Genomic DNA, 17,088 nt, shown 5'->3' with positions numbered 1-17,088 from the left:
TGACTAAAAAGCATAAGCAGCCGAATTATTTAACCATTTTTAAAATGCAACATATCATAGAATAGAGGGTGTACTATTGTCTTATCTCTTTTACTATATGTTCCCATTTTTGAATTGCCTCATCATAAGTAAGCCTCAAATAAACAAATCCTACCTCGCTTTTTTATAAAGAAACACAACCAAGTTTGACCAGATTTAAAATTAAGTCCAGTCTAAAATTTGCATAATCAAAAATCGATAACATGGTAATAATTATACTAGTATTTGATTTGATTGACTTATCAGACCGATCGCTCGAATATGACTTGAGCTAATTTGAATGGGTCCAAATAATATGTTTTATATGCCTTTATAAATATATAATGAAAAACAAATGAAAGGTAAACAATTCATCTAAGTCATGGTACAATGTATGTATAAACTTGTTGAATGGAAAAAACATGTTAGTGATATTAGAGTAATACTATAATAATGAGATAAATAAATAAATAAATAAAAGAAGTTATACAATATTGTTCATGAAACCAAATACTTGATTTTGTACTATTAGTACGTGTTAAACTATATATGCACCCACTTTGTTGCTGATAATTTTTTTCACGATAACATAATTTAATAATAATAATAATAATTAATAGCCACTTGTAATTAACTGATTACCTTAATTAATTAAGTAAATGACAATCATTGAAAAGACTTTTAGGAGAAATTAAAATCGAGTGCTCATGCCTAAGCTATGAAGTTGGTCAAGTAAATCATCCACCTAACTTCTTCACAAACTAATTTAAAAGTTCAAAACTTTCAAATCTTACCAACCCTAATGAAAATATGAAAGGGATGGAAAAAGGAAGGAAAATTCCACTATTTGTCCCAATCTCATCCTCTAAATACATTCCAAATTCCAATTTATCTTAGGAAATAAGTTAGTTGTATTATGGCATATTAATTAGTATATTCCTTTTTTTTACAAAAAAGTTGGTAGTATTTTAATTTGGAATTTGTCGAAATGCACATACATAGGGCATCCAACTTACTTATCAATAAAAAAAAATAAAGAGGACATTTATGATTATTAAGTAACATTGTATCACATCATAGATTCATAAAGTAGTGTATCTTATCTTGATCTATCAAAATATAGAAAATTGCTTAGAGGTATCAGGAATATATATATATATATATATATATATATATATATATATATATATATATATATATATATATATATATATATATATACATATATATATATATATAGTATTGCATTCATTATAACATGTGTAGGAAAGAATTTCACACGTATACTTTTTTTTATTATCCTTCTATCCCGACCCTTCCGGAAAAAAAAATCCTCTCTGTCTCCTAAAACTTTAGATTACCCTTTAGATTCTTGGCTACTTCACAGTCCAATATTATCCTTTATACATCTCTATCTTAATTTTAATGCAACGTTCATTTTGGCCTATATGAAAAAGAGTAGAAGAAAGACAATGGAAGAGGCATCTAATTACTAAGCAATTAACCAATTGGTTGTTGGTGTAGTGGTGATTGGGACTACACTTGGTAGGGAGGACCCGTGTTCGATCCCCCGCAACAACAATCGGAAGGGGACTGGAACCTAACCACCCAGAACTGATCCCCGAATCCGGATTAGCCGAAAGGGTGAACCGGATAGAACACAAAAAAAAACAAAACTACTAAGCAATTAGCCAATGAAAAAGAGTATTGAAAAAGATGAATGTAGTCTCACTGTATAATTAACTGGTCAATTTGTAGTGTAATGGACCTAATAGTACTTTATTAAATGTGTATAATGATACTTCACATGTTTACAACGATACTCCAAATAATTGAATGTTACTTATGTGACATAATTAGTTTAGTTCTCTCTCTATTTATGTGTCTTTCATTTAGTCGTTGGTTTCTAATTCACCATCATATTTCTCTATATATATTGTTTCCTCTTACCTACACGGCTAGTTATTTTGTTTTAATATAAAGTTGACATATTCATATCCAATCATTTAAATTTTAATCGTGCTGATTATTCAAAGATGCATAGCAGTTAGCCAAAAAAGACCTCAATTGTTTGAGCATGTTTAAAACAACTTCCTTTATAGCATAACGAGACCTCAATCTGCCCAATGATGATCCGCATAACAATTTTTACCCAAGTTGATCAATTGCTAGAATACAAGCAGGCTATGATTTAAGGGACATCGTTATTGGCTTGTGAGAACGACTCTTTAGTCTTTATGCTAACAAATCAACCCCGTACAAAACTCATCCTATGTAATTGTCGTGGAACTTAAACACAATCAATTTAAGTCCATCCTATGGTCTATTCCTTTTGGAGAGTCTTTATCAATTTTACAATGACTGATTGAAAGATTTGTAAATTATACCTCGTAGTCAATTTCATTTAACAATCAATTAATAATATTTTGGCTCGTCAAATACTCTAGAAAAACATGAGTTTTTTTTAAAAAAAAGAAATAGTAAAATTGACGCTATTAGTCTCAACTATGATCCAATTAATATCTCAACTATTAATTAACTTAGGGCGCTCTCAATTCTCAACTTTAAAGCTCTTCCCTCGTTTTATAATGACCGGGTTTACCCGATTAAGATATGTGGGGATTGCAATATAATACTCCGTAATAGAATAAGTTGGCCATATTAGGCATATGAAACTAGGAGGGATCCATAAAGAGGTTTCCAACAGGATGGTTCCGGTTTAGCCTGATTCGGAACATTCCATTTGGCAAGTAGGATATGTACTTCTATCAATTTTGAGCCAGCATCCTTGTTAACTAGACAAAATTTGAACACAATTAGACTTACTGATCTTTCAGTACATGACCGGCCCTATTCTGTTTCATTGTGCCTTTGTGGGCCAGCTCCAATTTTCTTCATTAAGCACAGCTGCTCTTCACTCCGATCATACAGCCCAGCCCAATATCAACCAGGCCCATCACTAAAGAGGAACAGAGAATAAAAATTCTAGTAAAATCTAATGCTCACAATTAAATGCACACACAAACAATGAAACAATAGTCTGTACGCAAGATAGTGAGGCATACTCAAGTGGTTAGAGCTTTCTTCTCGATTTCAAGAGATCCTAAAACCGATTCTCATCACTTTCCCTTGTAGCTCTCTAAAAACCAAATAAAAAAGACATTCAACCAATATTTTGTCTGACTTGAATTGTGATTAACCAAATAAAAAAGACATTCAACCAATATTTCGTCCTTTTTTTGTTGTTGTCATCTTCGTCAATTGTCAATGTTATTAGATTGATACTTGTATATTTTAACAATTTTTGCCTAATACAGTATGAGTGTTAAAACAATTGACCACGATGTTAATGGTATGAACAGCCTTACATGTAAGATGTAACAAATATTTAGCTCACTAGAATGTTGGCTTTATAGCCATATTCATAGTGAAGCACTGTTTCTTGCACGGTATCATAGTGTTGTGCCAAATCGTGTGGTATTATATATGGAGTACTTTTAATTAATCTTAGTGATTTACAAAGTAACAAAAATCCGTACGCATAATAGTTGTTTTTGAAATAGATTAATTCGCAATTATTTGTTCCCATTGCGTGTTTGAAATCTATCAATCCTAAGAAGTGTATTTATTAGATCAAGTAACAAGTTGATCCCTCGTACAAGTAATACAAATTGAAATTAATTTCCTTACATCATTTATATTAAAGCATTTGACAATTCTAATGAAAGCATCCTTCTAACAAACGCTTGGTTTAAGTACTTGTTCTAAAACGACGAGTTGACAATCCTTAAAACATAAAATATGCGTCCCTTATAATACCAAAAAAGAATATAAGAATTGAATAATTTCACTTCAAATGACATGAATAAAATTATAAAAAAACAAGTATGTACAATTCATTATACAAGTAACAAATAAATAAAGCGCGCACAAGGAACATGTCTAATAAAAAAGACATAACCACACTCATAGATTAGGGATGGGCTGGTGCATGGTGTTCAAGGGGATCTAGGGCTATTACTGGGGGAAGCTAGTTGTGGTTTGGCTCAATCGGCATTTGGCTTTGCATGTGGAAATGAACGCTTGTCTAAAGGCTCTTCAATGGGTTGCGACAAGGTCCTTGCCAGCAGTAACTATATAGATGGACTCGTCATCTATGATCCTACTACCGTGGGATACACAAGTGAGTGAAATTCATCATCATTGGCCAGCGGATTGAATCCGACAATTGAGCACAGGTTTTGATTGGTGTTAAGTCCATAAGGTAGCTATGACATAAATAATTAAACAAAAAAGACACAAGTCTCTAGTACTCTACTAGTGCCACCCCGCAAAACTTTACCAACTAAACAAAAACCTTATCGACTAAATAAAGATCTTATTAATGGTTAGGTAGCTATGAGTTCAATTAGGATTAACTGGAGAACATGTGCAATAGCAGCAAGGGAAAAAAATGAGGGATTGACATAGTATAAAAATACAAACAGACATGAATAGTTTTCCAGTGTTCAAAGCACGCTTGAGTACAAGATCCAAAGTTACAATCACATGAAATCATGTGGCCGCTGATTTCTTGTCTCTTCCATCTAACTAACCCACAAACGAAACACACTACTTGTGTGAACGAACTTCCGACATTAATCTTTGGGGTTACAAATATACACTAATTACAACCAACATTTTTAAGTAATCACTTACTCATACGGAGTACCTTGTTTCGGATTATACAAAGTAACCGGTTTTACAAGTTGCGTCTGTAGAGAAGCACACGTTAAAAGTAATTTGAAACAGAGGAAGTAAATATTTGCCGACCGATCTTGTTTACAATTACTTACTATAGCAAAATCTCAAAACATGATTGTAGGGTAAATAGAACAAAAAACAGAATATAAGTGTACTCGGGACATGCAGGCCTACCACTACTTACCACACAGAAGACACAGGGAATCAATTAAAAATAGACCCACCAAAATATGGTAAAAAGAAGAGCACATAAATTTGAACATGAATATCAATATCAACATCAACATCCATGCAATAATGTCAGGAATAATATCAAGGTTTTTTAATTTTCAAGCCTCATAAATTAAATCTGAATATTTCACCAAATCCTTAACAAATACAAAATAATGCATACGTAGGAGTATTCCTACAAATGAGATGCCGTATTAACTTGGTAATATATAATTAATACGATAAGATAAAATCACGCATCATTTAGTGTTATTCAATTCGCATGACATCAAAAACAAAACAAACATCTGTCTGTAACATTGAATATACAAGAATGAAGTTTATCAATATACCGATATATGAAGTATACAAGAACATAACTCTTTCCATGGTTTTCTTAGGTGAAACAATCAGATACATACTTTAATGTTTGAGATCAGGAAAGAAAAAGAAACAAAACATATACAAACTGCAATACTTCATTAACATTAAAGCGTCTAGATTCACATAACGGGTGCCTATTTCTAGTGCAATGCTAATACTTAAGGGGGTAGACTCTTCACAAATTTCACAAGGAGTGAAATAACACCAAGATCACAACATTGCTACTATCAACTATTCCGTACTAACTACTCGGGCTAGGGAGATGGAGGCCAGCCAAATTCATACATGTTATCAGGACCTTCATAAATCCTGAGCTCTATGTCTTCATCATCCCACATACCATCAAAGCTTTCATCGTCGCTATAATCCATGTAATCATAATCCGAGAAGTCGGAGTCTGAGTAATATTCATCGAAATATGCTCTCCTTTCGAAAGCACCCATCACCACTTGAGGTCCAAGAACCTCCAACTGTGGGTGCCGCTTCTCAAGGGCCTTTTTGTCTAGATGGACATCCCAACACCCTCGCAAGTCCAAGAATTCAAGGTCGGGGCACCCTGAAAGGATGTCAAGGACACACTCTGTGTTGATTCGAAGGTAAGCAAGCTCAAGCTCTTTAAGCTTAGGCATTGTTTTGGCAATAGCATGAGCTTCATCAACATGTGAAAGCTTGAAAGCCGAGCCTAAAGGGTGCATGTTCCAGCTTAATGAAGACAGCATCTTACAATTTTTTCCAAAGGCTTCTAAAGCACGAGTGCTAATCTGACAACAGTAGCTCAGGTCTAATGAAACAATTCTAGAAAACTTCCCAGCCAACTGCTCTACAATGGAATCACTGATACCGCATCTCCGCATTATAAGATTCTGAAGGGAGCCCGCACTGGCAAATGCAAAAGAAATAACACATCCACACCTCAAAATCACGAATTGAACAACCATTTTACATTATCATAATTAATAATTAACATAGAAACTATTAATCTAGTAGGCTCTCATCAGGCAACATATCTATGATGCAAATTCAGGTTATATGCTGAGGTCCTCTCTTCCTACAAACCTTCCGTTACATAAAACTTCAACCCTTTAACTTCACAAAAAATTAGCATTGAAGGTGAAAACATATATCATGAGCATCATTACAGTGTTCGTTTTGTTTGTTTTATTGGTTGAAGTGGATACATCAAAGATTTGTTTGGTTAAGCAAGCCAACAAATTTGCACAATTCCAAAATCATCCCCTGGAATCCACAGGCCTCATCCCGAAAACGTGATTTTGAAGACATGGATTTGGCATTGGGTGGATATGAGACATTCTCCCTATACTTTTTCCTCAAATGAATGCTCCCAGATCCACAAAACACCAAGTCCATGACTATAATGCATGGTCCCCAATATTCTTTCCATTGTTTGCATAACAAACCATTATTGATTGATCTATCACATTAACTCATTGGTCCCCAAATCACACTTAACTCCTCACTAAATTATCTTCATAATCAATATGATAAGGGAAGGCAATCCGAAGGAACACGTTTTCCTCCCCTTCATTTTCGCCTTTTCCCTTTGCCTAACGTCGTACCAGAAACAAAGAGCATTTACATTCAACATTCAATAATCACAATAATCTAGCTATAAGCTAAAAACTTAAAACATAGAGATCATAGTTAGGATGCTTACTTTTCAGCAATGAAAGCGAAACTCTCATCATCATTGACACAAGAAACTTGAAGCTTACGAAGCGAGCCAGCACTACGAGTAATAAGCAATCGGAGCATCAGGTCGAGTTTATCCGGCTCGCAATCAACACTCCACTCATCAAGATCTATCTCTTGCCAACAATAAGGCCCTTGAGCAGCTTTCCCCCATGCCTTGCAAACTCTAGGAATCACTGTTAAAATGTCCTCTAATGACAACTTCTTAAATATTAACCCTAATGCATCTGGAATTAACTCATCCCATTGTCGAAATTCACTTCCTTCTTCCATCTTACTCTCCCCACCTTCAAATCAACATAATTCTCCACAAATTAGTTTTTTACACCAAAGTTTAAAACTTTACAAGCTATAAAAATCAGTATTGATTGAACTTAATATACTTTACAAGCTATAAGGTATAATTGATATAATCATATAAAACAGATCTTATGACAAATTGAACATAATATACTTCAACATAAATCAGTATGGTAAGCTAATATGTCTTCAAACCAGTGTTTTTGTTCCAAAGTTTTAATTTTTTCAAGTGGGTATCCTAAATCAAGCAAGAAAATTGAAATTTTCACACACGCATAGAAAAATAATTAAAATTGCAGCTTTAAAACAGGACAAGTGAGATAAATAATTCAAGAAACAGAGAAATACCTAAAATGAGAGCTTCAAATCAACATAGTACGGAGTACAAATTAAGGGGAAATTGGAAATTTTTTCACCAATTTCTAAACTTTAATTTTTAAATTGGAGGAGGATTTTATGATTTATCAAGAAATGGGATGAATTTAATTCCCCAGCTACCCAAAACCCAGAAAAATAAATGAAAAAGATAGATCAACAACAAGTTTATAGAGCAATAAATGAATTAAAGCAGGAGTTTCATGAAATAAAAAATAGAGTAACAGATTCAAACATAAATTAATATAGAATTGAGTGAGGTTTTTGGATAATATTTTAATAATTACAAGAATAAACATACCTAAATTAAGGAGGGAGAAAGATAAACTTGAAAGCTTCAACCTTTTCGCCCGAACATGAAGAGGGAACTCCGAATTATCCGCTAAAAGAAGAGAGAGAAAGTGAATTTGTGTGTGAGAATTAGAGAGAGAAAGTTGAGGTGAGTACAAATGTTTATGTTTTACCTCTCACTAGTGGAGTGGTGCTAACCAACGGATTTAAAACCACCGACAAGAAAAGTTGTAGCTCTAAAAAGTTTATTAATTTATAGACCCCACAATATCACATTTTTTGCTAAATTATAGGGAAGAAATGAACACATAAAAGGACTCTTGTCACTAATCTAAATTTCAAAAGCACATATTCTTTATTATCGCATGTATTACACGCTATTAGTTGATGGTGTAACGGGTTTAAATTTTTGATAACACCATTTTATCATATTGATTAATGATTGTGTAGAATTGAGATAAATAATCGTATATGAAGTTCTTGTATAGTTGTATACAATAACTAGATTAAGGATAAGTATTGAGGTTTGTGTTGATGCATATATGGAGTTGTTATTTGTTAATACAGTATCATTTACGAAGGAATAGTGGTAATAATCTCATATTCAATTTAGCATGTGTTGTGTGCACAATTGCACATAGAAGATGTGTTGAATCGAAATTATTTTGTACTCAAGTTGCTATTGAAGCACTTAAATTGCCTTAAGACACCAATCACAGTCATAATAATAATAATAATAATAATAATAATAATAATAATAATAATAAATAAATAAATAAACAATTATTAAGAGATACTCCGTACTATAGCTTTTACTATATAGAAATAAATAAAAATAATAATAATAAATAACAATTACATTTAAACTATCTCAAGTATTCCCTCGGTTCCTTTTATATTTGTACCATGGGTTCACTTTTTGTAAGAGTTTTTTAGATCAAATGATGCAAACAATAAAGGATAAAGGGAGTGAGACAATAGAATTATTACATGTTAAGTCTAGCATATCTTGGTTTCCAAAAAAAAGTAGACAACAAAAAGATTAGATATATTACAAACATAAAAAGGATTTTACTAAGCTTTACATAGTATAGTATTCTAAAGAATTGGAACAATAATGTTAATAAAAAAAATAATAATAAGAAGAGAGAAAGAAGAATCATACCAAGACAAAATATAAGTATAGATATAGATACGAATCATACGATACAAATCATACGATAGAAAAATTCTTGTAGCAAAATAAGGGAAATTAAATGGAATATACAGGAGTTGTAAAAATTAAAAAATAGGGTATGTGAAAATGAAGTTATACAAAATAATAGTGAAATCAATATATAGTGGAGGGCAACAAGGTTACACGCAAAATGTCAAATAAGTTTAAGTTAAACCTTGCACGTCAAAGGTGCGTGAATAATGCCTGAGAATTGAATTGAAGTGGTATAAATTTCTGATAGCTTTGGAATTATGCACTTTTGCTACGATTTTCTGCAGATATTGAACACTTTAGTCAACAAAGGAATATTAAATTTATACATAACAATTAATAAAGGTTGCAAATTTCAAGACGGTTGAATTTGTATGGGGTGGTAAATTATTAATTCATCATCATACGCTTTAGTAACGTAAGCATTGGTGTGATTACTAAATTTGCATGTCAATATGTGGTTTTTATTTACTTGTATGCTTTTGGTACCATAGAAATACAACTATATAAGTATATGCACGCACTAGTTTTTTGATTATCCAATGGTTATTTTTATCAAAAATATAAAAAAAATTATCTTAAGTTTTTAGAAATTTTTTTAACATAAAGCTTGATTTAAAAATGAATAATGTTTGTTCCAAGTTGAGTTCTCCATGTCTTTTAAAATCATACTTCGTAAAACTCAAATAAACAATCTGATCCGAACTTTATCTAATTTATAAGGAAAAGTAGCTCAACCAAAATTCTAATACCCAATTTGGCTTTTAAGGGTTATGGATTTATTGCCTTTTAAACATTGACAATTTGACCAAGAATTAAAAGTTAATTAATCAATTTAGGTTACCACTCCTTTTTACAATCTTCTAATAATGCAAGTACAAACAACTTTTTCAATGGATGAGAGAGGTTGAATTGGACTTTTAATTTCATTGGGATTTTAACACGAAGAATTGTCAAACTTTCTCATTCTATTGTTCTATAGTCTTCATCTTGAAACCATACTCTTGTAAATCAAAAGCTAATGCCATAGTCCCGTTAATTTAATTACTAGTGATAGTAAATTAGGGTCTGTTCTCATTGACTGAACTAAACTGAGCTGAACTGAACTGAACTGAACTTAGTAATTAGTGATTTTTAACTACGGATTACTGATCTTTGATTATTTATTGATTATTTATTACTATACATATGTACATATTAAATTATTTATGAAAAATATACTTTATAATTATAATATTTATGGAAAATATACTATAAACATGAAACCCAAAAACATTACACATATACTATATAATTTAAAAATAAAATAGTATTATGACAAAAGAACACAAAACACTTTGTTGTTTAAATTTTTTTTTTAAAAAAAATAAAATAAAATTACGTTTTCAGTTGCAAATAATCGTTGCTTGTTGTACTCTACACAATTTTATTCGTTTACATGAACTAGGGATTCCATTCACGCACCAAGTTGAAGTCATGGAGCGAAGAGAAGATCATACTATGTACGATCCTAATAGAAAAGCAGCTATGGATATTGTACGACAAGAAATAACTGATCAAATATGGGAGTCAGTTCAGAGGAATGCCGAGGTAATGGAGGAGCTTGGTGGACAAGAAGAAGATGAAGAACTAACCGATTATGAAAATTAGTTTAAGTTGTGTACTACTCTAATTTTCTCAATGAGTTTAACAATAGAAATGTGTATCAAAAAAATAGAACCATTTGAACAATGAATTGTATTAATATTAATATTAATATTAATATTATTATTATTATTATTATTATTATTATTATTATTATCGTCGTTGTAATAAGAGCTTAAAAGAATGAAATTTGGCTTTATATCATTAGACATAAGCTGAACTGAACTGAACTGAGTTGAGCTGAACTGAACTGAACTGAACAGAACTTAACTTAACTTAACTGAATTTCAACGTATGAGAATAGTCCCTTAGTACTCGTAATAGATAAGTTTATTTGATAAAAAAAAAGTGATAGTTATAATATTATTTATTCATTAAAAATCAATTTATTCAATAAAAAATAGTTTTAATTTAATTTAATAAATGTTATTTAGAAGAAAAAAAGTTGTGTTCAGTAAAACTTAGGTAAAATTATACTCTGTATAAATAATTATAGGGATCTAAAATAACAAGTTATTAGTACGTATATTGTACATAATCAAACACATTTCATTATTTTAAGATATCAATAAAAAAATAAATGTAGTCAAAGTAATTTTATTTGTGCTAGATTGTTTATATCCGATAATGGGATTTGGTTTTTTTTTTTTTTTGTTTGTTTTTTTTTTAAGGCTTTCGAAGTTTCAATAATGTGATTAATGATGTTTTAGTAAAAACTGTTAATCTTATTGGTGGATTTTCCTTGGAAATTCCAAAGAGTTAAGAGCAATACACCGTATGAACATAGTCTACCAGATCTCATGTAGTTCACACCAATCCTCTTAGGGCCTGTTCTGATTTACTGAAAACAATTGAATTTAAGTTACTGGAGTTGAATTGAACCGAAATGAAGTATTTGTGAACGAAAGAAATTAAAAACTAAACTAAACTGAACTGATTATATTTAAACTGAATTAATCTGAAATTAAGCTAAACATAACAAACTCCTATTAAATTATTATGGTTTACAAAAAATGGGAGGAAAAAAATTAAATGCTGCGGTTATTTCGTAATGAGAATATATAGAAGAGAAATGTAATAAATAAAAATAATAAAAGATGAAAGTAACCCCACTACCCTACTCTAATAGAGTAATCAGTGAAGCATGATGATCACGCAACAAATCGGGAGAGACATAAAGGGTTGTCTCTAGTACCGTTCTTCTACCATCACTTGGTCCACTTCATGCAATATAAAATGGACTAATGGAGAATAAAATTATTAATTAGGTTTTGGATTTGGGTTTATTTATTAGTGAATCTCATTAATTGCTTCGTTCTTGGCCCAAATTTATATATCTTGGGCCCGCCCACAATTAGTGTTGCTTAAGCTAAGCCATTAGCCCAATCTTGCAAGGCTACATTCAGTCTAATTATGAGAGGAAATTAAGAATGCTCAATGGCAAATTGGCCATGAAAAATCTACAAGGAGTTTGGGATAATTTTGTCAAAAACTTAAACCAACATCAATAATAACTCTTTAGTATTATCAACAATAAATGATAATGATGATATGTACAAGTATCACTTATTCTTATATCGGCCTAGATATGTTTACTGTCTACCATCTTTAATTTTTCATCTTTAGCGACGTCCATTCACAAGAGCTCGTTTATCAGTTATTGTAATAATATCGACTTATTTTTCAACAATTTTACCAACAATTTTCTTCTAGATTGGATCGTTACCATCCCCTGCACAATTTATCAGTTACGGATTCTTTGTCAAAGGAACATTTTCATAATCACTTCCGTGGCAATAAGAATCTTGCATAACTCCCATAAGTACAATACCTATGCTTTAGTCTGTTTCATTTTTTCAAAACAAAATTAAGTACGTACTCATGTTATGTAAGTAATTGACATGTGAAAATTGTGAACCAATAAAATTAACATAGTACAATATGGTATATAGAGTATTAAAATTGGACTTGTATGACCCGGAGCATGCATCTACTACATGAACCCATTTCTATTCATTTCATCCATTACATGCATAACACTGCACTCAAACTAGGCACCACGTAGCTCGGACAATGTTTTAAGAACCGTCTAAAATGTCCAAAATTATTAATAATCTCAAATGAAAAGAGGCAACAATAATCAACGAGTGAAATTGTAAAGCATTATCACTTAGCTCAAAATTAGATTAAACTAGTACTAAAATAACATGATATTACCTTTAACACATTAATTATATAGCTAATACAAAAATCGAATTGATAAAGACAAATATGTTTCTTCATAATTACTAAAACAATGATCAATATAATGTAATACAAATAGAGACAATCAAGTAGATGATACAACATGCAACTCTACATGCTTCAAATGTATTAAAGAATAAGCGTATATTTACACACTTTTTTTTCTTCTTCTTTCTGTTTGACCAAAAGATACTACGGAGTACTAGTGTACCCAAAGTGCTAGGCAAGGCGCCTCATACAAGAGTTTTACAAGCCGAAGTTTTCGGGTCCCACATAGCTGGAACCAAATACTTACGCCCGTGGGCCCCATATGCGTTATAACTTGCCCCGGTTGTTCGGTCAATTAGGAGCTTACCCGGATAACCCGGGTATGAACCCGACCCAAATATACCCGTACAAGCCGATACCGCTTCCAACCCACCATCAGCCGGGCCTTGAAAATACCCGTTATCAAACGGGTTTGTTACAGCTCCAGCTAACACGGTAGCCAAGTTCATAATCATACCATCAATACCAACGTCGTTATTCGGGGCGACGAGTGGTGGGGTTTGTGGGCCGTAAATGGGCTGATGAAAGGGCCATGCACACTGACCCGGACATTGTTTTTCCGGGTTACCCACCCATGCATAAGCAAACTTAATTTTCTTATGTTTTCCCGCTAAACCTGACCCATGTGCACCGCACGTGCTCATGCAAAACTCGTCCGGTGTTACGTCAGCAGACGTTAAAACCACGTTAATTGAGTTCCTATGAGGGAGTTTAGAGGCTAAAGCGAGGATTTGAGCTGGGGTTAGGACTTTTCCTAGGGAGTATGTTTGGTCGAGGAATTGTTTCCCTAAGGTAAGGGTGGATGGTCCTCCCCTATACCTCTCGATAGTCTGCCACCATGATGAAACCGACGGTTGTGGTGTACGTGCTGAGGTGCTGGACAGTGACTGTATGAAGTCAATGATTATGGAACGTTGGATTGGGGTGAACTTGCCATACCAAATAAGATTGACGAATAAATTACCTTTAAGGAGGGGGCCGTTGTGGTATTCGAGTATAAGGGGTTCAGGTTGCACAAGAGCTAGCTTGCGAGGGGCCGTAGCCGAGCAAGGTAGCAAGAAGCAAGACACTACTAGAAGAGTGGCTATTATTAAGAAATGAGAATTACTATAAGCCATTTTAATTTATGAAATAATATATATTTGTTTTTGTTAAGTTTGAATGAAAAGAAGGTTTAAGTTTGATGAGAGTAATGAAAAGAAGGAAGGAGTATTTATACTAGGAAAAGTAAGGAATTGTCCAGCTAAGAATTGGGTAATGCAATGATAAAAGATGAAGAGAAAGACAAAGGAAGTAGCTAGCTTAGCAAATTAAAAACGTAGAAAATAAGAAAAATAGTAATATTATAATAAAAATTAAAAAATAATTAAAGGGAAAATATAATAAAGATAATGAAGTTTGAATGAAGATTGGAGGGTTTTGGGATATTGTTATTGAATAGGGGGGGGAAAAGAGGGGTTGCCCAAGAAATAAGGGGCAGTATTAGCCAAAGGCGCCAGCTGTGGAGTTGATCTTCTTGTAGAGTAGACCCAACTCTTTTTGGACGGCATGGAAAGAGAATAGTGTTTGTTTTAATTAAAGCAAAGACGTTTTCAAGTGATTTAGAGAGGTATGGGCGTATGAGTTGAGCCTCCTATTGTTTTGTTTTGTAGTTCTATTTCTTCTCTTCTCTAGATTGGTTGATTACTTTGACGGTCTGTCTATTTATGTTAGAAAAAATTTCTACACTAGAATTGAAATTGTCTTATAAGATAAAGGATGATGTGAGCCTAACAATTACTCTGTTTACTTATTGTTTGGCCTGAGGCCAGTAAATGACCAGTCTATTTACGTATAGATGCTAGTAGATTATATTTAACTTAAAGAAGATTTTTTTAATTAGATAAAAAGTGCGTGTTTAGTTAGTTGGAATATGTTTTCTCGAAAAATGAATATTGCTTACAAAACATGAAAGGAGAAAAACTAGTTTTAAGATTTAAAATGTAATTGTATTAGGAAAGATAAGATTGTGAATATTTGGGAAATATATCTTAGAGTATTTTGTGAATATCTTTAGGTTATTTTGATCTTGCCCTCCAAGTAACCTAGCCTATATATATTTGTATGCGGCCGTTTATGTGATATACAATTTACAGTGAATATTATTCAATACAATTTAATATGGTATCAAGAGCCTTGTGAGATCCACAAATTGCGCGGTAAGCACGACTTGGGTTGGATAATTGATACCGGAGCCTCGAATCATGTGACTTGTGACCTTTCTTATTTGACAAATGTGACTAATGTGACTCATTGTCCGGTGGGATTGCCGGATGGAACGTATGCTAAGGCCTCTAAAATAGGCACAGTCATATTGGATGGCGGCTAGATGATTACAAACATTCTTTATGTGCCTCAATTGAATTGCAATTTAATTTCCGCAACTCAATTAAGTGATGAATCGAATTGTATTATGCAATTTACTAACAAACTTTGTGTTATTCAGGACCTAACGACGAGGAAAGTGATTGGAGCGGGTGAACGTGTGGATGGAATTTATTATTTCCGAGGTGTTCCAACAGTGAAGACTTTGAAGACGGATGGGGATCAATCTACAAAGTTGTGGCATCAACGTTTGGGGCATCCTTCGGGAAAAGTTCTTGAGCAACTTCCGTTTGTGAGTCGTAGTAGTAGATTTAAATCCTGTGATGTATGTCCTAGGGCAAAACAACATAGGAGTAGCTTTCCTTTGAGTCAAAATAAAGCTAGTCGGATATTTGAGCTAGTGCATTTAGATTTGTGGGGACCTTACAAGACTCCATCATCTTGTGGTTCTTATTATTTTTTAACTATCGTTGATGATTACTCTAGGGGTGTGTGGACTTATTTATTGAGAAATAAAACGGAAGTTGAATACATGTTTTATAATTTTGTTGCTATTGTGAAACGTCAATTTTCTCAAGAAATTAAAATTGTGCGTAGTGATAATGGTACGGAGTTTAATTCTTTGAAGGAGTATTTTTTTAAGAATGACATATATTTTGAGACATCTTGTGTAGGCACACCTCAACAAAATGGGAGAGTTGAGCGGAAACATCAACACATTTTAAATGTAGCTAGAGCCCTTCGTTTTCAAGCCAATTTACCCATAAAATTTTGGGGGGAGTGTGTGCAAGCGGCTTGTCATTTAATTAATCGAACCCCCTCGCGATTACTTGATTATAAAACCCCCTTTCAAATTTTATTCAACAAACAACCTTCATATGAGCATATTAGGGTGTTTATGTTTTGCATATAACCTACAGAGTAAAGGGGATAAATTTGCTAGTAGAAGCAGGAAGTGTGTTTTTGTTGGGTATCCTTTCGGAAAAAAAGGGTGGAAAGTCTATGATTTAGAGACCAAAGAATTTTTTGTTTCAAGGGATGTGCGTTTTATGGAACAAGAATTCCCATATACTACTCCACCTACACCTCCTATTTTTGTTCCTGGCAGATTGGTGAGCGGAGATGAGGGGGCGAGTGATGATGAAATTGCTAGTGTGATGGATGAGGGGCATTTGGATGATGTTGAGGGGCATGTAGAGGGTCGTTTAGGAGATGATGAGGGGTGTGAAGATGGTGGGACAGACCACACCGCAGCTGACCTGCGGCATGAAGAGGCTGCCCGCAGCCAGCCTGCGGAGGGGACTGCCAGCCACCAAGATCAGCAAGCTGGGTCCTCTGCCGCAGCTGGGCGGTGCAGGGCCCCTGGGGGGCAGGCTGGGAGACGAGCAACACCAGCAGCCCGTGCCATATGCACAACCTTCACAGCAGGCCGAGAGTGGCAGTGATGGTGCCTTAGGTAAAGGCATGAGACCGAAGTATCCCTCGGTTAAACTCCGTGATTTTGTGACGCATACTATTCGAAATAAAAGTCCATCTACACATACTCAAAG

The 17,088-nt window shown here is 33.4% G+C and overlaps 2 protein-coding genes across 2 annotated transcripts; both read right to left on the bottom strand.

Annotated features, from left to right (window-relative positions):
- Positions 1–5,267: 5,267 nt before the first annotated feature.
- Positions 5,268–7,814, bottom strand: LOC110706615 (F-box protein FBW2-like). Its single transcript, XM_021884558.1, has 3 exons — positions 7,714–7,814; positions 7,031–7,352; positions 5,268–6,234 (listed from the first exon to the last, which is right to left on the bottom strand). Exons 2-3 carry the CDS (start codon positions 7,336–7,338, stop codon positions 5,610–5,612), a joined length of 933 nt encoding a protein of 310 aa, XP_021740250.1. The 5' UTR covers positions 7,339–7,352; positions 7,714–7,814; the 3' UTR covers positions 5,268–5,609.
- A 5,263-nt stretch (positions 7,815–13,077) lies between these two features.
- Positions 13,078–14,469, bottom strand: LOC110706614 (protein EXORDIUM-like 2). Its single transcript, XM_021884557.1, has one exon. The coding sequence runs from the start codon at positions 14,290–14,292 to the stop codon at positions 13,360–13,362; it is 933 nt and encodes a 310-aa protein (XP_021740249.1). The 5' UTR covers positions 14,293–14,469; the 3' UTR covers positions 13,078–13,359.
- Positions 14,470–17,088: the final 2,619 nt, after the last annotated feature.

The sequence above is a fragment of the Chenopodium quinoa genome, unplaced genomic scaffold, assembly GCF_001683475.1.
Source record: "Chenopodium quinoa cultivar QQ74 unplaced genomic scaffold, ASM168347v1, whole genome shotgun sequence".
Lineage (NCBI taxonomy): Eukaryota > Viridiplantae > Streptophyta > Magnoliopsida > Caryophyllales > Amaranthaceae > Chenopodium > Chenopodium quinoa.
Note: the sequence above shows the minus strand (reverse complement) of the source record. Positions and strands in the feature narration are given on the sequence as shown.

Excerpts from the sequence above, each read along its gene's own strand:
- LOC110706614 (XM_021884557.1), bottom strand. The coding sequence starts at position 14,292 with ATGGCTTATAGTAATTCTCATTTCTTAATAATAGCCACTCTTCTAGTA.
- LOC110706615 (XM_021884558.1), bottom strand. The coding sequence starts at position 7,338 with ATGGAAGAAGGAAGTGAATTTCGACAATGGGATGAGTTAATTCCAGAT. Across the intron at positions 6,235-7,030 it reads TTCGCTTTCATTGCTGAAAA|TGCGGGCTCCCTTCAGAATC; the intron begins GTAAGCATCCTA and ends TGCATTTGCCAG.